Here is a 21,057-nt window from a genome sequence, read left to right on the forward strand (position 1 = left end):
TGCTTCAGGGGCTTAGGAGACTGGGGTAGAGCTCACCTTTCTCTTCACACTTTCAGTTTCTCTCTAACTTTTTTATTTTTAAACAAACTTAGGAAGGCACTGCTCACAATAGCAAAGACTTGGAACCAACCCAAATGCCCATCAGTGATAGACTGGATAAAGAAAATGTGGCACATATATACCATGGAATATTATGCAGCCACAAAAAAGAATGAGTCCATGTCCTTTGCAGGGACATGGATGAAACTGGAAACTATCATTCTTAGCAAACTGACACAAAAACAGAAAACCAAACACCACCACCCATGTTCTCACTCATAAGCGGGTGTTGAACAAGGAGAACACACAGACACAGGGAGCAGAGCATCACACACTGGGACCTGGGGGGTGGGGGGCTAGGGGAGGGATTGCAGGAGGTCAGGGGATAGGGAAGGGAGAGCATTAGGAGAAATAGCTAATGTAGATGACGGGTTGATGGATGCAGCAAACCACCACCATGGCACCGGTATACCTACGTAACAAACCACAATCTGCACATGTACCCCAGAAATTAAAGTATAATAAATAAATTAAAAAATATATATATATATACAAAGAAGCACAGCTCCATGCACAGTGGTGCCCATCACTGTGGCTCATGTGTGTTGGGGCACACGTGCAGACGTGTCAGTGCAGTAGGAGAGCAGATGCTGGCCTCTGGGGCATGCATGTGTGACCACATGACAGCTGCCAGCTCTGCAGAGTGACCATGCCATCTCCACTGCCGTGGCTGTGGTGGCTTTCCATGTGCCACCCACGTCCTCAGTGACACCCGTGCTGTCAGTAATTCTCTCCGTTTGGGCCGTTCTGACGCGTGTGTAGCTGTGTCTGGCTGGGGAGTTTGTACTTTGCTCAACAGTGAGGCTGAATATCTGTGTCCTTATTTGCCATTTGAATGTCCTGTTTTTCTGAAGTACCCATATCAGCCATTTGGTTTTATTTCTGAGCTTCTGTTTTGTTCATGTTTAGGAGGTCCTAGGACAGGCCTGGCACAGGGGCTCATGCCTGTAATCCAGCACTTTGGGAGGCCAAGGCGGGTGGATTACTTAAGACCAGGGGTTCGAGACCAGCCTGGCCAACATGGAGAGAGCCTATCTTTACTAGAAATATAGAAAAGTTAGCCAGGCACGGTGGTGCATGCCTCTCATCTCTGCTGCTCAGGAGGGTGAGGCACAAGAATTGCTTGAATCCAGGAGGTGGAGGTTGCAGTGAGCCTCGGTCATACCACTGCACTCCAGCGTGGATGACAGCAAGACTCTGTCTCCAAAAAAAAAAAAAAAAAAACCCAGAGGGATATACCTGCTGACTACTGACCTCCAGGCAACACACCCACATTTCTTTTCTCTTCATATCTAGAAAGTTCTAGAACAGAAAAACTAGAAACTGTTGATTGATAGTAAAGGTGCAAATTTTTAAAAAACCATCACACCCCAACGACTGGTCAGTGAGTCAGGCTGTCCTTCAGGCCTCGTGGTGGCTGCTGGGCAGCCCCTCCCAGAGGCGGGCGCCTGTTCCTGCTGGGTCCAGGGGCCTCTTGCATGCTGCATTTCTTCTCTCCACCTCTTGCTCGTCATCCAAGTGGTTATGTTGCCTGTTGGAGCATTGGTTCCCTCACCCAAAGGATGCAGTCAGGGGCACCTTCTGACTCTGTGTATGGATTGAATGAAGTCGTGGTTAGAAGGGCCGGCAAAGTGGGAGCCCTCTGGGGATGCTGGCTGTCTTTATGATCACTGTTTATGTGAAAGTGCCTCTTTCCTCGAAGTTTCTTCCCATTCCTCAGGGGTCAGTCCTCATTTCAGGATGAGACTGCACTTCGCTGGCTTTCAGCTAAAGGCCTCACGGGAAAGCCTTGTCGTGGAGCCCAGCAGGCCTGTGCCTTCCCCGCTCACAGGAGAGGCTCAGGGAAGGACTGGACCCACCTTCATCTCCTAGGAAGGGATGCCTCTATCATGATTCTCCTGTATTAGCTGTTCTTGATTTTAGCCGTGTCAGGCTTGCTTTCTGTTGTTCTAGTCTCCCTGGATGTGTTTTGTTTTTCTCCTCACTGTGTAGTTCACAGCAGCTTCCAGGCTGAGTAAGAGCCCCACCCTCTGCTCCTGAGCCTGTGTGAGGGTCTCCATTCGCTTCTGGGGATTTGGTCCCCTGCTACACGTGCTGGCCCCACGCATGTCTCCTGAAGCCCCTGTGTCCACACAATTCAAGCTTCATCCTCCCAGCCCAGTGTGGGGTCCTTGGGAAAGTTGGGGCCTCCCTGGAGTCCTCCCTCAGAACTTCTGTCAGGAAGCCATCTGTGGGAACCCTGCCAGCCATGCCTTCCCCGGCAAGGATTCTCCTCTGTCTTCTCTATGCCACAGATGGAGGGTGCCACTTTCTGTTATCTCAGGGCCAACATACAGTTGACTCCGCTCCGTAAAACGTGCTGACCGCCTTCCAGCCTGGATGTGCAGTTGCCCAAGAAAAACCAGTCTCTGCAATACCAGTGCCTCTAAAACACATTCCTAGTATCGTTTTTTCACTGAAACACAAAGGTGATCATAAACAATTAGGCCAAAAGTGGCACCAGGCAGGCTTCATGCCCTTGTGTCACCTCTTCTCACTAAGGCCCAGATGTCATGAACGGCCACACATGACAACATGGGTGTGAACTGTGCAGGTCCACTTACATGTGGCTTTTCTTCTGCCTCTCCTGCTCCTGAGACAGCAAGACCAACCCCTTCTCTTCCTCAGCCCAGCCAACGTGGAGACGATGAGGATGAAGACCTTTATGATGATCCCCTTCCACTTAATGAGTAGGAAGTATATTTTCCCTTCCTTATGATTTTCTTAACCTTTTCTCTAGCTGACTTTACTATAAGAATATAGTGTAGAACACATAATAACCTATAAAACGTGTTAATTAACTGTACGTGATCAGTAAGACTTCCAGTTAATAGTCGGCTACTAATAGTTAAGTTTTGGGGGTGTTAGAAGTTACATGTGGATTTTCTGCTACGTGTGGCGGATCAGCATTTCTAACCCCCACATTGTTCAGAGGTCAGCCGCACATGCAGGAGGCCCTCGCTGATGTCGTGGTTACTGTAGAGGCCTTGTGTTACAGAGACAGTCATAAAAATGAGGGGCCACATGCAGGGTCCTGCCGCACAGCATTTGGGATTATTTAGGTAGCAAATCATGTACTTAGTGGACTGCTTTTCTTTTTTTCTCATGTTGTTAAAAATAATGACTTAAAGAAAACTGAAGAAAATCAATTCCTTTGGTCATATTTTTAATCAGGGAAAGTTTAAGGAAGTATTAGCTATAACAGGTGATTGGAGTAATGGGAACTACCTACTAAGAGTTAAAGAGGACGCTAAAGAATACAGGAGGAGCAGGTACAGATAGCACCCAGTGTCTTTAGGTGTGAGGCAGAGCACCCACGGAGGGAACAAATCTGGATGACGGTGACCCACACGCAGCTGCTGGGAAGGACAGATAGGAGCTTCTACCACAGTTCCATCCAGGGATGAAATTACTTGGACCTTGTTAGAGAGGATGCACCTGGGCCCACTCAGTGAGGGAGAGGCTTACAGACGTTCTGTACTGGTGGAACTCTCTGAGAAGCCAACTGAAGGTGTCCAAGGGAAGAAACTGCATCTTAGACCAGGATAGGAATTTGTCCAAAAAGTTGGTGTGCTTGGAAGCTACCCACTGGAGTACAGGAGAATGCTGCCCACAGGGAGGTGGAACGCATCACAGGCCACTAAGGAAGCATGCTGAGAGAAGCCTCATACCAGGACCAGGGAAAAAAGCCTGTCCTTATGGCTAGTATCCTTTCTTTTTTTTTTTGAGACAGAGTTTTGCTCTTGTTACCCAGGTTGGAGTGCAATGGCGCGATCTCGCCTCACCGCAACCTCTGCCTCCTGGGTTCAGGCAATTCTCCTCCCTTAGCCTCCTGAGTAGCTGGGATTACAGGCACGTGCCACCATGCCCAGCTAATTTTTTGTATCTTTATTAGAGACGGGGTTTCACCATGTTGATCAGAATGGTCTCGATCTCTTGACCTCGTGATCCACCCACCTTGGCCTCCCAAAGTGCTGGGATTACAGGCTTCAGCCACCGTGCCCGGCCCGGCTAGTATCCTTTCTTCTGAACTTGAAGGATTCCCTTTAGCATTTATTGTAATGCAGGTGTAGTGGTAACAAACTTTATCCATTTTTTGTTTATCTTGGAATGTCTTAATTTCCACCTTCATATTTGAGGGACAGTTATGTGGATATAGAATTCCTTGTTGACAGTTCTTTTGTTAGGCACTTTGAATACATAAGCCCACTTCTTTTTGGCCTTCAAGTTTTCTGGTGAGAGATTGACTAATAATCTTTTTGAAGATCCCTTGTATGGGATGTGTCACCTCTCTCATTGCTTTCAAGGTTCTCTCTTTGTCTTTTGGCAGTTTAATTATAGTGTGTCTTAGTTTGGGTCCTTTTATCCTACTTAGAATTTCTCAAGCTTCTTGAATTTGTAGAGTTACGTCTTTCTTTACATTTGGAAACTTGTAGGCATTGTTTCTTCAAATAATCTTTTACCGCTTTCTCTCTCTCTCCTCCTGAGACTTTCATAGTGCATATATTGATCCACTTGATGCTGTCCCACAGATTATTTCTGCTCACTTTTATACATTTTTTTTTCTTTTTACTTCTCAGACTGAATGATTTCAATTGTTCTATATTCAAGTTTGTGAATTCTTTGTTCTGCCTGCTAAAAATCTGCTCTGAGCTGGTGGATTTTTCATTTCAGTTCTTAAACTTTTCAGTTCTAAAATTTATATTTGTTTCCTTAATTTCTGTATCCTTACATATATTCTGGTTTTGTTCATACCTTGTCTTCTTGTCTTTATGCCTTCATTTGGTTCCTGAGCACTTTTAAGACAGTTGTTTTAAAGTCTTCGTTTAGCAAGGCCAGCATCTGGGTTTTCTCAGGGAAAGGCTCCGCCAGTATGTTTTGTTCTTTTGAATGAATCGGACTTTACTGTTTCTTTGTATGCCTTATGATCTTTTCATTAAAAACGAGACGTAACTCTAGAAATAGATTCTACCCCTTCCCCAGGGTGTTTGTTTTGTTTTATGATTTAGTGGTATCTCTGGATCAGGAATCAACCTGAAATGAAGCTTAAGGTCTTATCAGGTCTTTTTTTTTTTTTTTGAAGGCCTTCACCTGATGGAGGTTACAACAATATCAGCCATCGTCTGCATCTGCACCTTGACAATCCAAAGTAGCAGTCAACAGTCAGAACACAGATATTTGGAAGATAAGGGTCTTATTGCTCACCCTGACTCCAGAAAGTTGTACTAGGAGCACAGACATAGCTGCCTGCCTTGGGGGTGAAGGATGGGCAGTAGCTGCTACCACACTAAAGGCTGAAATTGAGCAAAAGTAATTGAAATTGACCAACCAGGCTTTCCCCTGGAAGATGCAAGCTTTTAAGTAGATTATAGTTTCAAAATAGTTTCTTCAGATAGTTTTTGCCGGTGTGATTGCTGTCTAGATGGAGAGGTGGGTTTCTGGTGCTTCCTCCTCAGCTCTCTTCTTCCCTGATGTCATTCCCTCTGTTGGTCATTTTAAGACAAGATCTGGTAATATAGTTCATTTCAGTCTAACTACTGTTTATTGAAGACCATCCTGTGCAATGTTCTCTGCTGAGAACACAGAAAAAGGATTTTCCTCCTTTTTCCTTTTAGGAGCCAGAAATTTAAGCACAAAGACATTTAAAAGCAACTTCATTTAGGAGAACTTAGCCACCAGAAAAGCCTAGGAAATATTGTGCCATACTGCACAGTGTTCCTCCCAGAGGAACAGGAGGAAGACAGCTCTCCATTCCATGAGGTTGATGGTAAGCAGCATAGCAGAGACCTGAACAAGATTTGGAGATGCTCTAGGGAGGAAGGAAAAATAGGCTTCAGGGTGGAGGTGGCCTCAAGGACAGACAGAGGGTTAGGAGGTGGGAAGTGGGGACTGTGAGGCTGTGAGCTGGGTAAGGGACCACAGAGAGACTGCCTGTTGGAGAAGTTGTCATGGAGAAGCAGCAGCGTAAGCAGATCTGGATGGAGGTGTGCCAAGGCACGTGTGATACCCGTGGGTCCCCCTCCGCCCACTTTCTTCTGGATCCAGTTCTCTTACATCACGTCGCATCTTACCTCCGCTCTACCTCCTCACTGTCAGGGTAAAGGTAGTTGTTGTATGTGGGTTAGGCAGATGTAAAACTGCAGAAGTCAGCTTTTGGAAAGGCATGAAACCGGAGGTAAAAGGAAGCTCGCTAACAACTCAGGAAGTTAATCCCAGGCTGTTCACCAATCGCAGGCCACACTCAAGTGCATAGGGAATGTAGCTGCCTTTCTTCTTCTGCAAACCGACCTCATTGTATTTTCGTATGCCCCGTCCATGCTGTGCTCCTCATGACTTCGGTTTCTGCCCCACTTTCCCTGAGTCCGCATCTAACTTCCATGAGGAGTGTCTGGTTCTTGTGTCGTCCAGTTCCTTAGTTTCCTGCGGCTGCCGTAAATAAGAACCCCCAACCAGGTGGCTTAAACAACCGGAAATTACTGTCTTACAGTCCCGGAGGCTGGAAGTCCAATCAGCGTGTTGACAGGTTGGTTTTTCCTGAGGGAGATGAGGAGGAATCTGTTCCAGGCCTCTCCCTCAGTGGCTGGTGGCTTGCTGACAATTTTTGGCATTCTTTGGCGTATAGAAGCATTATTCCAGTCTCTGTTTTTATCTTCTCATGGCGTTTTCCTGTGTGTGTGTGTGTGTGTGTGTGTGTGTGTGTGTGTCTGTGTATCTCCAGATGTCCCCTTTTTATAAGGACACTTCGTATTGGATTGGGGGCTCAGCCTACTCCAGTGTGACCTCCTTTTATCTAATTATATCTGTGCCCTGCTGGCCCTGTTTCCAAATCGGGTCACACTCTGAGGCACTAGAGGTTAGGACTTTGGCATAGTTCTGTGGGGGCCCGGCTCGGCCTGAAACATTGTGCCAGTATGCACCTGCCGCCTCACTCCTTCCTTCTCTGGTGTCCACTTGTGGGGACTCACTTATTGCCAGAGTGATGTTTCTCCTGCTGATCCATGTGGCTCTTGGGAGTCACCCCTCTCACTCCTTCCACCCTGTGCTTCGTGCCACAGGATTTGATTCATTCTGTCTGCAACTGTACCTGGGCCCAGGTTCCTGGGGAGGCTAACTGAGGCTCCTTCTGCCTAAACACACCATGCAGTCATTCTCTGAAACTGCCTCCCTTGCCTTCTAGACAGGAAGCAGAGCACAAGATCCCTTTGTTCTCAGACCCCATAAACCTTCTAGAGGTTTAGCTGTTGCCTTGCTTGAAGACCAGAGCTCAGGGCCCCACTGTGGGGCCACCAGTAGGTTTAATCTCCCTAGGTCTCCTCTTCTCCTGCGGGAGGGAACTATTTTCTGGTGTATATGAGGCAGACAGAAGTATGAAAGGGGACTTTCTCCCCAGGATATTTTCTCCAAGACATCTGTGTAGATCAGGAGCTGGCAAACTTGGGCTCCACAGGTCAAATCTGGCTTACCAGCAGGTATTGAATAAAGTTTTATTGGGACACAGCCATGGCTGTTCTTTTCCATGTTGTCTCTAGACTGCTTCTGTGCTAAAGTGGCAGATGAGTGGCTGGAGACTGTATGCCCACAAAACCAAAAATATTCACTATCTGGCCCTTGACAGAAACAGCTTTTCAACCCCTGGTGCAGACCTGTTTGACACAAAAGCCTGAAACCTCTGCCCTGTTCTGCCTCTCTCCCTAAAGTAGCAGTCACAGGGTGGACTTGCTCTCTGAACACGAAAAATGGCAAAGCAAGAAAAAGAAATGCACAGAGGAAATGGCTGACGTGTTGAGATGACATTTGGCCAACAGGTGTGCACGATTTGAAAATTCATTGTGCAGAACGGTTTGCCCCTTTCTTTCATAGGCTGAATTTCAATAAAAAGGACAGGGGGGCGTGGGAGTGGGTAAGAAAGCTTATCAAATCATGATGACCTTGGCATCATGGAAATGAATGGAACCGTTGGGGTTGCCCACGCCTGGGTCCTCCAGGGACACCCTAGGGCCTTGCAGAAACACAGGGCAGAGCTGTGCGTTGGCAGTGAGGCCCTCAAATGTGTGGACTTGGCCAGTGAACACAGCCTGGGTCTCCAGACAATGGCTTAAAACCCCAGCCTCAGCACAGAGCATCTAGGACCCAAGACCACAGCATTAACCATGTGTGGTCTCACACCTGCCCAGGTAAAGGGAGCACAGCCCGGATCTAACTGTTCTCCCTCAGAGCCCATGAGCAGGTGAACTCGTTGTTCTTATTCTCATTATAACGTAAGCCGGCTATGGATTTACTCTCCCTGAAACTTAACCTCCAGCACATACCTGTGGGCCGTTTAAAGTCGTCATTTTGGGCCGGGCGCAGTGGCTTATGCCTGTAATCCCACTACTTTGGGAGGCCAAGGCGGGCAGATCACAAGGTCAAGAGATCAAGACCATCCTGGCCAACATGGGGAAACTCTGTCTCTGCTAAAAAAATAAACAAAATTAGCTGGGCATGGTGGCACATGCCTATAGTCCAGCTACTTGGGAGGCTGAGACAGGAGTATCGCTTGAACATGAGAGGCAGAGGTTGTAGAACTGTGCCACTGCACTCCAGCCTGGCGACAGAGCAAGACCCCATTCCCCCCCGAAAAAAGTATTCATTTAGGAGGAATCCCTTGCAAAACATACAAACACATGTACACACACACTCCAAAGATGTCCCTTGGGTTTATTTTCAGTGTTACCTGTGGCCAAATTTTAAGTTCAGATGAAGGATACAGCATGTGGATCTTGCTGAACTGATACTCACTGCCTTCTGCTTCCACGATTCCCAGTTCCCGATGCACCTTTCAGAGGGCTCACTTAAGCTTGCCGGCAGTGTGGGTCTGGGGTTGTGGGCATGCGGTTTGTAACAGCAGAGAGGTCGTTGCTTTGGAAATCTTACCCTGCCCCCGTCCCCCTCTTCTTCTTCCTCCCGGCAAGAGTGATGGAAACAGCTCTCCTGCTCTTCGGTAGCACCATCCGGTTAATGCAGGCCTTCTTCTTCCTTCCAGCCCTGGGCCTGGAGGCGCACACTGCCTGGGTGCCAGTGTGGAGCATGCGGTCTGCGAGAACCTGCCCTGCCCCAAGGGTCTGCCCAGCTTCCGGGACCAGCAGTGCCAGGCGCACGACCGGCTGAGCAGCAAGAAGAAGGGCCTGCTGACTGCCGTGGTAGTCGATGGTAAAGGCATATGGCATGTCCTTGTGTGGCAGCCTCCTCTCCTCCCCCAGGAACATAAAAACCACCTAGGGAAGCTGGGGGGTACCCCTTTCCCAAACCAACCCGGCAAGACACCCCAGTCCTCTGCCCATGTAAGCTGTGGCCCAGCTTTGTGAGTCGGGGGGTTGACCTTGAATGACCCAACTCTGTGAGATGTTTTAGCTGCAGTGTGGAAGCAGGCAGCAGGGCACATGCATCCTGCAACCCCATTTGTAGCGAGGAGGCTGTGCTGGCATCTTGCCCCTGGCGCCACGTGCAGAGGGACCCAGGGCAAACTGAGGAGAGCAAGGCTTTCCAGCATCAGCACGGTGTTGCTGTGGCTGCTGTCTGGCTTCCCGGTGTGGACGCTCCCCTGCATTACTTCTCTTGCTTTATTTTGGATTGGCTCTTAATCCTTGGCCAGAATGTTGGGGGACATTTTGAGAATAGGTGACAACATGGGAAAGATGATAATAAGCACAGGTCACATTGTCTTCCCAAGAGCTTTCTCCCAAGTCAGGAGACTGCTCCGTTGGGCCCCTGCAGGCATTTCTGGTTGCAGATGAAGTTCTAGGTGGTGTGTCATGGATGCATTTGTCATGTCTGCTTCATTAACGTCCTTAATAGAAAAGGACACCCCACGGCCACTTCAGGGTTGTAGGGTTTTGTTTTGTTTTTTTTTTTTCACCTAAAACTTCTTTAGGAAGTAAGACTTTGTGTTATAATGATAAGAGCCCGTTTATCAGTACTTCGTGTACAAGATACAAGTAAGCCCTACATACATTGCCTCACTTAATACACAAAACAGGCTATGCAGAAGATGAGAGGGAACGAGGTTACAGGACACCTCTAAGCGCCTGTAACTGACAAGAGGCCAGGGCAGAAGCTGACCTCCGTTCCAGAGCAGTTGACTCACAGAAAATAGGCAGCTATCGCCTGGCTTCCAACATTGGAAGACGGCAGACTGCGTGACTTCATGGGTGTGGAGTCAGGGAGCTTTAAGAAGAACTTAAGAAACTTGGCTTGATTTTTAGATAGCCTCAAAAATGTTTTGCAGAAGAATGATGTTCTGGTGCCGGCTCTTGGGCTTCTTCCCTGTGATGGGAAGAGCCTTTGAAATCTGCGTTCCGCGGTCTGCTGTTGCAAGTTCTAGTGTGCACAGCTGTGTGAGGGTAGGCCCAAGCCCTCAGATCTGCAGCTTTAGTCTGACAGCCTGACCGGTCCTCTTTGAGCTGACACGTAAAGCCACGTGTGATGCTCTACATTGTAGCAGGTCACAGCAGCCCACTCAGATGAGGACTCATTAAAAGTTTTAGGGAGCCCCTGATCTGCCATTGTCCTTTTTGAAAAAGAGCACCACCTTCGGCTAGCCGGCAGAATTCACGAGAAACACGGCCTTGGCACCCTCAACTTTCCCTGCAGATGAGGGAGAGTGGAGACCTGCCCTCCTAAAAAGAACAGTGTGTCTGGGGCCACGCACTTGCACACAGGCCCTCGCCTCTCTCTGCCTGGCTGTGAATCAGATGCAGGAGGTGGCAGGAGGCCTCCGCTGTGTCAGCCACACGCAGACCCCTAATTGGAAGTGAGAGAGCTGCCCTTTGTCCAGTTCTCATGAGAAGTGGCTGGTTCTCACGAGAAACAGCTCAGATTCCTAACCTTCAGCTTTCCCCAGCATGCCAGAAAAGGATGCTTTTAGACCTTTCCTGTCCGCTCCCACTTCGCAGGAGCAAGAGGAGGGAAGGTCTGGGACAGACTCTGCTCTTGAGATTTCAGCTCGACTTTGTGTTCCAGTTGTTCCTTCCTTGTTGCCTGCTTCAGTTTTCGGTGCTCCTGCCTCATGTGCAGAAATCCCACTGCAGCGTCTGTTTTTCCACAGATTTCTCCAAGTCCAGATTAAACTTCGGTTTTCCTTCTGCCCACTTCTGGATGGCTGGACTTCAGCTGCCTTATCACCGCAGTGGCTGGGGCTTGTCTGCCCAGACCCTCCACCCGGGAAGCCTTGCGGTGCGGCTCTTTGGGGAGCTGCTTGGGTTGGGAACGTGACCTCTCACCCACTTTCTGTCCTCTGTGCCCAAGTTGTAAGTGACTCTCACTAGAGTGCCACTGCCTTTGATGTGAAAAGCGCAGTCCCGTTTGATACGGACAGCTCACAGGCAGTAAGTATCTCGCCTTTGAAGGAGAGACCCCAAGCTCAGGGCTTTGCACAGGTAACTAGACACGGCCTCCTCTTGGGTAGAATCGTCCTGACCTCTTGCATCTGCAGAGAATTTCGTTTCTCTCTCAAATCTAAACAGAGGCCAGCATTTTTTAAAGGAGCACTCCACAAAGGGTAAAAACAAGTAATAAACGGCCAATTTAGAAGGCAGGGGGAGAATACAGATTATAAGTGTACCTCTGAAAACTCTGTTCATAAAAGGTATGGTTGTAGCTGAGCCATGATAGGAACGATTCCTGTGGTTGGGCTCTGGGCTCTTCTGAAGCCCATTATGACTGCCCTATTCATAGCAATGCTATCGCCGCGGAATTCTTTGGCGAGTGACGCACAGTTCAGGAGAGGGGAGACTGTATTTTTTTCTTTTTTCTCTCTCCTTTTTTTAAAAAAAAGAATTATTGCAGAGGTAGATTTTCCAAGGGAGGATTCAGGACCACAAAATCCATCCCACCTCCAAAAGAAGACAAAGACTCTCCTTAGAAAATACTTCTCAGTGGAAAAGCCTCTAGACAGAAACCCGTTGAGATGGCGCATTGCCAAACCCACCCTGTTTCTGCTTTCCCCGTGGAATCTCATTGAAGTGGAAACCTTCAAGAGTTCAGTCCTCCCTGCCCAGGCCAGCAGGCCACAGGCCCACCGAAGTGTCAGAGAGCTTGGCAGAGGCTGTGTCTGGCCATGGCTGTGCGTTCCCAACTCCTCCTGCCTGGCACAGCAGAACCCAGGTCTGAGCCTCTGGGGGGGTGAGGGGCATGATGGTTAGGGCTCTCTGACTCCAGCTCCGCCAAGCCAGCTGGGGCTGCTTAAGGAAAACGAGGGAAGCTGTTGCAAAGCCAGAGATGTCAGGACCGTAGCTCTGAGGTCTCTGCTGCTTGCATCTGGTAGTCACACCCCCCTGCACCCACAAGTTTTCTCAGGACTTGTCCACGTGCAAGCTGGTAGGGTAGCCCACGGCACCTCTTATGCAAATACACAACCCTCATCTAGATCCTTTGGGACCACATACGGTTCAGGTCTCAGAGCATTTTATGTGTTCAAATCAACCAAATAATCTGTATCCCTGGTGGGTTCCAGGAAAGCACCCCATAGTCAAACACGTGGGTCTGCCCAGCGGGTAACCTCATGAAGCGGGTACGGACACTACCAAGAGCTCACATCAGTCCAGGCTGGTTTTGCCGCCAAATGTGTCTGCCACAAGTGGAAGAGAACACTTAAGTTGTCAAAGCTTTCTGGATTTCTGAATTACATATAAGGGAGTATAGCCTTCTTCGGGATTCAGCAGCCATGAGCAGACATGACTTCTCTGCATCTGAATTTCAGTACTGAGTTCCCAGGAAAGAGACGAGGAACAGGCTGGCTATGGATAGGTGCTCATTGCCGGTCAAATCCATGGAGGCCTGGCTGCCGGGGACAGATGAGGAGGCCGGGTGCGCAGCTTTGGGGGACAGGAGTCTGAGTAGCCTCCTCAGCATGTGTCCCCCCACAGAGGATCAGGCAGAACTTGGATGAGTGCTGTGAACTCAGAAGCAGTGTTTCTACCATACAGAGACTGTCTAACTGCTGGCAGAGAGAGAGAGAGAGAGAGAGAGAGAGAGCAGCAAGAATGTGGAGAGCCATGAGTGTCATCTTCACTGAGTCCGTCTTCCTTGCCCTGCCTGTGACCTACTCCAGCCAAGCAGAAGTCCTGCTGCCAGGCAGGCCAGCAAGAAGCCAGACTGGCCCCAGGCTTTGCAGCATCACCCAGAATCACAACGTCACTCAGAATCGCGGCGTCACTCAGAATTGCAGCATCACCCAGAATCGCAACGTCACCCAGAATAGCGGCATCACTCAGAATTGCGGCGTCACCCAGAGTCGCGGCGTCACCCAGAGTCGCGGCGTCACCCAGAGTCGCGGCGTCACCCAGAGTCGCGGCGTCACCCAGAATTGTATCTCAGCACACACCAGGCATTCAGGCAGCATGCTCTAAGCTCCTTTCCTTCAAGTGTGTGGTTGGTTGTATGCGATTTCGTCTAGTGCTGCTGGGGATGTAAGAGTGTTGATGCTATGCCCAAAGCCGAATCCCACCACTTCATGTTATTTATCAGGGAACTTGTTCTGGCGATTAATTTTTTACCTAAGGCAGCCTGGAGGGAAATAGAGAACTTCGAGGCCTTCTGAGCCTCCTCCTCACGTTTTATAAAGTTTATCCTCAGTCCCTTTGGAGATCGTGCCCTATAGTTTGCTAGTGATGTGGGTGCCCTGAATTCCAAGCAGAGGCCTCAAAGAGGAGATGGACAAATGGAGAGTTTTGGCTGAGCAGGGAAAGGAGGCCCCACCTCTAGACTCTGTTCTGGAGTCTGACTGTCCCTGGCTGTCCAAGCTGTGAAGGGCAGTGTCTGCAGGTGAGCGGTTGCATGCAGGAGGAGCTGAGTGTCCGTTCCTGTGAGAGTTATGGCCAGCATCCCTCCAGCTGAGGTTGACCTCTGCTTTGCCGAGTCCCCATTTCTCTGCCCACCCCAAAGAGTCCAGATAAACAGCCTTCATCCCTTCCGAGTCTGGCCTTTCTAACTTGCCTCGAAACAGCCTCTGCTTTTCTACCCAAGTCTCACTTCCACTTCTGCTCAGATCAGAGGATACACTCGGAAGCCAGAAACATGCATGAAACCGGTGGTTTATTCTTAGCAATGCCACTTTGTCCTTGATAATTTTGGTCCTAGGAGTTCTCAGTTTAGAGAGGAAATTGCAATGATGGAGAAAGAACCAGGCTGCAGCCAAGAGGCTGGGGTGTGCCCTGCCAGCTGTTGAGCACTTTCTGTGAGCCCCGTGTATGCGTCTGTATAATGGAATGATGACAGCACCCACCTGAAATGAACAGACACTACTTAGCATGCTGCATGGCACACCGTAGATAGTAAATATTGTTGATGATTTCATCATCCTTACTATGACTGCTGTTCAACAAATCACCTCAAAGCTCAGTTACTCCCAGTACAGAGTCAGCATTTCAGTCTAAAGGCAGTTAAAATGCACAATTTCAGACTGCTTTGGCCATGGGACCGTTGCTTTCAGTGAAACAGTAGAGGCAGTCCAGTGTGTGGAGTAGACTCCATGCTGGGGGCTGTGTTGCTATATCTCTTCTACCAGCTCCCCAAGATGCTTGGGGAACCTCAGGTCCCAGAAGAGACCTCTGTGACCCTGTCAAGCAAGTCCTCTTGAGCTAGTCTCAGTGTACGTCTCCATCTTCCAGAGTTCTCCTTCCAACAGCCACCTCCTGAGGTCCTTTCCTGCAAATGGAAGGACAACCGGCCCTAGCCTGCCAGCTCGGGAAATGACTCATTCCTTCCAGGCTGCACCCAGCCCTCTGACAGCTCCCATCAGACCTGTCACATATGGCCGCATCCTGCGTTTGCTGTGCACTTGGTCATGAGCCCACTGGGGCCTGCAGAAGCAAACATCACGTGTCTCTTTCCCTTGCAGTGCCCTCAGAGTGCCTTGTGTGAGGGAGGGGCTCGGTCCCTGCTTGGTGAGTGGACACATGTTGAGGCATCATTACTCCGCTGACCCTGGAAGCTTAAGCTCTCCAGGCTACTCTCGGGCAGATGTTTTCCCCCACAACTAACTGGAAGAACCGAGCAAAGATGCTGGTGCTACCCCACGTCAAAGCTGGTGTGAGGGAAGAGCTCCGGGGTGGAAGCTTCCCGGGTGGTAGAAGACAAGGTGCCGTGAGGGATTTCCAAGCAAAGAGCACATCCAGGGCACAGAACCGGGAGATGGGCGTGTTCTGGGAGGTCACGTGGTTTCAGGAGCAGCGGAAGCCCAGGTTTCCACCCTGCCTGGGTGCACGTGTGGCCCTTGTAAGTTGTTCTGGCAGCCCACGTGTCCTCTTTGTACCTTACTCCCACTCAGTTTCTGCTGCAATCTCGGTGCCCCATAGCACAGCTCTGCGACGGTCACCCAGCAGCTAGGGGAGCTCTAAAGCTGTTAGCAAAGCCACTGTCATGGAGACCCTTGGGGCTGCTCCCCGAGCTCGGAGGCATTCTCATTCACCTTCCCCTTCCCCTCCCTTCTCACCCCTGCTCTAAGAGTGGCCCCAGCTCACCCCTGACGTGTATTCGTCAACTGTTAGCACAGCTACACCTTTGTTCAGCCAGATGTATTTGATGCCTTAAGGAAAAGGAAATGCGTCACTGCAAAGGATAAAGAGATGAGAAAAGGCAGCCCCACCGAGCTCTGACCACCACCATTCCCCTGAGTCTGTGGGTCTTTTTCCACTTGCTGTGCCTCGTGTTCACAGGAGCTGGAGCATGCAGCTGAGTTCATGCACTCTTGTTTACTTGTGCTGACCTCTCTTCCCCGGGGTTTCCCACAGTCCACCTGTACCTGCGCCCCACGTGGCCCACCCACACCCTCCCATGTCAACATCTCCCAACCTTTCCCTCCTCAGATAAGCCGTGTGAACTCTACTGCTCGCCCCTCGGGAAGGAGTCCCCACTGCTGGTGGCTGACAGGGTCCTGGACGGCACACCCTGCGGACCCTACGAGACTGATCTTTGCGTGCATGGCAAGTGCCAGGTGACGTACTTCTCCTTCGGTCCTTGGTGGGGCTTTGGAGGGGAGACTGTCCCTCCGCAGATAGGGAGGGTGGGTAGAGTGGAGGCCTCAGGAGGCCAGGGGGAGTGGATTTTCTTAGAAGGCCCCCATCGCTGTCGCCTCCTGCAGCCAGTGTTGGCTGGTGACTGAGCGGCAGGCCAGCAGGAGTGGAGGTGGCTGAAAGAACAGGTGCAGCATATTCTAAGACTTTGAAAACTGCTTTAGACATCATGACCAAAGCGAAGGCGGGCAGGGAACTAAGAGGCGCCTAGAGGATGTCTGCACAGGCTAGGCTCTGTCTAGTGCAAAAGAGGAGGCAGAATGGAGCCAATTCCTATGCAGGTGGAGCCAGGCAGATAGACACGCCTACCTGTGGGGGAGCACCCATCTGCTGCCATATAGTCCCAAAGGCATTGAGGGCTGGGCAGCCAGTGGTCAGAACAATGATAAAAGTCATTTAAGAAAAAAGAGAGAGGCCAGGTGCGGCGGCTCATGGCTGTAATCCCAGCATTTTGGGATTCCAAGGCGAGTGGATCATGAGGTCAGGAGTTTGAGCCAGCCTAGCCACCATGGTGAAACTGCATCTCTACCACAAATACAAAAATAAATCAGCTGGGTGTGGTGGCTCATGCTTGTAATACCAGCTACTTGGGAGGCTGAGGCAGGAAAATTGCTTGAACCAGAGAGGTGGAGGTTGCAGTGAGCCAAGGTCATGTCACTGCCCTCCAGCCTGGGCAACAGAGCAAGACTCCGTCTCGGGGTGGGGGGGAAAGGAGAGGGAAAGTGGGAAGAGGGAAGGAAGCTTACCCTCCACCCTCATTGACCTCGCCTGAGCTGAGGGCCATCCGTAGCTTTTGCCTTCCCCAAGTGGGGCTCTTGGCCTGGGGTAGCAGAGGTGACTCTGTGCTCCCTGTCTGCCCCTCAGAACAAGCACGTCCTGAGGTGGTGCAGCAGCTGGGATGGGTGGTGGGTGTCAAGAAGCTGTGTGTTTTCTGTGCCTAGAGGGGCGTGGCCCTCACATGCCGCAGGTACCATATTCCGTGATGACTCGGCTGAAGCTGTGCACATTGTGAGAGAGTCCCAGCATCTTAGCTGTGCACCTGTAATGATACACCACAGACATGGCAGCTTATGAACCACAGACATTTATTACTCATGGTTCTGAATGCTGGGAAGTCCAAGACTGAGGCATTGAGGCACAGGCAGGTTTGGGATCTGTTGAGGGGTCATTGATCATAGGCAGCATTCCTTGCTGTGTCCTCTCACGGTGGAAGGGGCTGGTGAGCCCTCTTGTGAGTCTTTCATGGGGGCCCTGATCCTGTTTATGAGGGTTCTGACCTCATGACCCAATCATGTCCCAAAATGTCACACCTCCTAACACCATCACCTTGGGTGGTGATGCTTCATATGGATTTGGTGACACTAACATTCAGACCAAAGCACCCAAGGGAGCCCTCTGCCCCCCGCCACACACACGTGTTCTCGTCATCCTGTGCCACGTTCTCTCAGCTGTGTTCTCCCCAGGGGAGCCCACCAAGAGCTAGTGTCAGCAGCAGCTCCTGAAATCCGGAGCAGGCAGATCAGTGTCAGGATCACCATGAGTTGTCCTCGTGAACTGTGGCTGAGTCACACGCCAGCTTCCGGGCATCAGGTTCCCTTACCCACGTGGACAGCAGATTGGCTTATGCTGTCTGCTTGCTCAGTGCCTAGCGGAGGGCATGGGCATCAGTGTTTTAGGGTGCGGGAAAAGCAGAATAAGACGCAAAGGCAGCTTCCAGGGCGAGAGCGGCAGCAGCCCGTTTCAGCCCAAGATGTTTGTTTCCTGCTCAGGCCAAGCCGGTCTGAAACTGGGGTTTTTCAGGGAAAAGCTTGACAGGACCCAGACTCCTTTGGCACTGCCTGGCTGTGTTATCAAATACTATCGAATGTGGATAAGTGTGGGTGATAGGCGCCTGGTGCCCGAGAGTCTTGGCACGGCAGCCTCCTGGGAGGAGGGCAGTGATGAGTGGTTGAACGGGCCCCTCCTGGCTGCTTCCTTGCAGCAAAGAATGCGCAAGGCCCTGCCCCTCGGGCAGGCTGAACAAAGCCCTTATCATTGTTACTGAAATGAGGCACTGCTGATGTTTCTTGGTAAACTTCTAACCAGCCAAGTGCGGGGCTGGTGTCCTTCCTAAAGTACACACTTGCGTGGACCATTCTGCCCAGTGACTTAATGTTTCTCCCAAGTCCAGAGCTCTTACATCCTTTAAAGCAGCACCAGCCAAGCCACCCCCGGCCTCTGCCAGCATCTTCTGCTGCGTTCTTGCCAACAGAGAGGCATTTCTTTTTTTTCTTTTTTTGAGACGGAGTTTTGTTCTTGTTAGCCCAGGCTGGAGTGTGCAATGATGTTATCTCGGCTCTCCGCAACCGCTGCCTCCCAGGTTCAAGCGATCCTCCTATAGTGGGGCATTTCTAAGAATCTTGAAATTCTCTAGCCAATGGGGTCTGTGTTACTGGCTGGACAGAATTTCTGGTCTAAGTCATCTGTGCCACTGGGCTGCATCCATGACCTCAGTTTTAATCACAGCCTTTTCAGCTAGGGGATATTCTCCATACTGTGACAGTGAAACCTTTAGTCCGTGGAATCAAGGACAAGGTGCTGCTCGAGGCATTTGAGTAGCCTAAGCCTGTGGTCATGAGAATACCTTCGAGCGCAACCCCGTTCTGCACTTGGGTATGGTCTTAGTCAATTCAGGCTGCATAACAGAGTACCCTAGACTGGGTGTCTTAGAGGCAACGGGCATTTATTTCTCAACGCTCTGGAGCCTGGAAATCCAACATCCAGGGGTCGGCATACTTGTAGATGTTTGTTTTCCTGCTAAGGCCAAACCAGTCTGAAACTGGCATTTTTCAGGGAAAAGCTTGACAAGACCCAGACTCCTCTGGCACTGCCTGGCCATGTTATCAAATACAGATTAGTGTATTCAGCCCACGTTCATGCTGTAGACTGCTGCCCCTCTGTGTCCTCACACGGCATAAAGAGAGCTAGTATCTGGGCATGGTGGTGCGGGCCTGTAGTCCCAGCTACTCCAGAGGCTGAGATGGGAGGATCATTGAGCCTGAGAGGCAGAGGTTACAGTGAACTGAGATTGTGCCACTGCACTCCAGCCTGAGTGATAAAGTGAGACCGTGTCTAAAAAAAAAAGAAAAAATCATTTTCTTGAGGCTGGGAGTGGTGGCTCATGCCTGTAATTGCTGCACTTTGGGAGGCCGAGGCAGGCGGATCATTGGAGGTCAGGAGTTCAAGACCAGCCTGGCCAACATGGTGAAACTCCGTCTCTACTAAAAATCCAAAAAAATTAGCCAGACTTGATGGTGCATGCCTGTAGTTCCAGCTATTCGGGAGGCTGAAGCAGGAGAATCGCTTGAAACTGGGGAGGCGGAGGTTGCAATGAGCTGAGATTGTGCTGTTACACTCCAGCCTGGTTGACAGTGAGACTCCATCCCAAAAAAATAAAAATAAAAAAGAGCTAGCTAGCTCCCTAGCCTCTTCTTATAAAGGCACCAACACATTTATGAGTGCTGTCCCTTCTTGACCTAATCACCTCCCAGAGGCTTCACTCCCAAATACTATCACATTGGTATGAAGGGTTTCATTTATGAACTCCAGAAGACACAAACATGCAGTCCATCGCAGACATGATGGCCATGGCGTTGGGGTGCATGCCTTTCTGTTCCCAGATGCCACTCCATCCCCAGGACCAGCCCCAGTCTGTCTCCAGTACCTCTACCATTGTCACCATCATTGCAGGGATTGGCACCTGCACTGTGCCTCACACTAACCAGGCAGAGTCACCAGGGCACAGAGGTGCAGACGGAGGCACCTTTCACAGTAATGCACGGAGGTGCAGACGGAGCACCTTTCACAGGAATGCACGGAGGTGCAGACGGAGCACCTTTCACAGTAATGCACGGAGGTGCAGACGGAGCACCTTTCACAATAATGCACGGAGGTGCAGACGGAGGCACCTTTCACAGTAATGCACGGAGGTGCAGACGGAGGCACCTTTCACAGGAATGCACGGAGGTGCAGACGGAGGCACCTTTCACAATGCTTGGTGGTGGTCTCTTGCTCTTCGCCCTGCCAGTGCAGAGACCCTCCCTGCCAATTCTTAAAAACACCAACTCCCAGGGGATACACCCTGGTAACCTGCTGCCTCCAGGCAGTCTACCAGTCTTTATAAAAGAGCCACCATCCTGGCAGGTGGCAACAGCACCTGCCTACATGCACCTCTACTGGTTAAAACTTTGAGAACCAACTTGATTTCTGAAGGAAGTTAAAAAGCCATCTGCTATTGATCTAACAGTACTTTCTCTTTTTTTTTTTTTTTCTATTTTTTTTTATTGTACTTAGGTTCTGAGGTACAGGTGCAGATCGTGCAGGATTGTTGTGTAGGTGCATACATGGCAATGTGGTTTGCTGCCTCCATCCCCCGTACTTTCCTCAGACAGATACTGTAAAGATTAAACTCAGCCCACTCTTAAATCGATGCTCACGAAACTCCAAATTACCAGTTGTAGTGAATGAACTTTTATCATAAAAATTGAGCACTCTTAAAGAAGATCACAAAGTCAATTCAAGTATAGTATTCATGCCTTGTGGCAGTAATTGCCAAGATGGAACATTCTGGATTCCTGTGGCCCTTGTGAATGCGTAAAGCCAGGAAAAATGGTTGAGGAAAATACTGGTAATTTTAATTTGAAAATCTCAGGAGCCTAATGAGTGGAGAATCTGTATCTATTCATTGATAATGTTTATCTAATTATAATGGATTAAACATAACAAATCACCCACATTTTGTGGAAGACAGCACTTAGAGAAGTACCGCTGCGGTTTGCCTACTCGCTTTTCCCTCTCTTTCCCTTCAGCTATAAATTGTGCTATTTTGGGG

At 50.0% G+C, this 21,057-nt stretch overlaps 1 protein-coding gene across 3 annotated transcripts in view; it reads left to right on the top strand.

Moving 5' to 3' along the window:
* ADAMTS17 (ADAM metallopeptidase with thrombospondin type 1 motif 17) overlaps window positions 1-21,057 on the top strand; it is a 334,842-nt gene that overhangs the window by 211,078 nt on the left and 102,707 nt on the right. For all 3 annotated transcript variants that reach the window (XM_035303700.3, XM_078375967.1, XM_078375968.1), the window contains 2 exons: window positions 9,161-9,327; window positions 15,981-16,108. In XM_035303700.3, the coding sequence (XP_035159591.1) occupies window positions 9,161-9,327; window positions 15,981-16,108 (295 nt within the window). The remainder of the gene's footprint in view (window positions 1-9,160; window positions 9,328-15,980; window positions 16,109-21,057) is intronic.

Source organism: Callithrix jacchus, chromosome 6 (assembly GCF_049354715.1).
Source record: "Callithrix jacchus isolate 240 chromosome 6, calJac240_pri, whole genome shotgun sequence".
Lineage (NCBI taxonomy): Eukaryota > Metazoa > Chordata > Mammalia > Primates > Cebidae > Callithrix > Callithrix jacchus.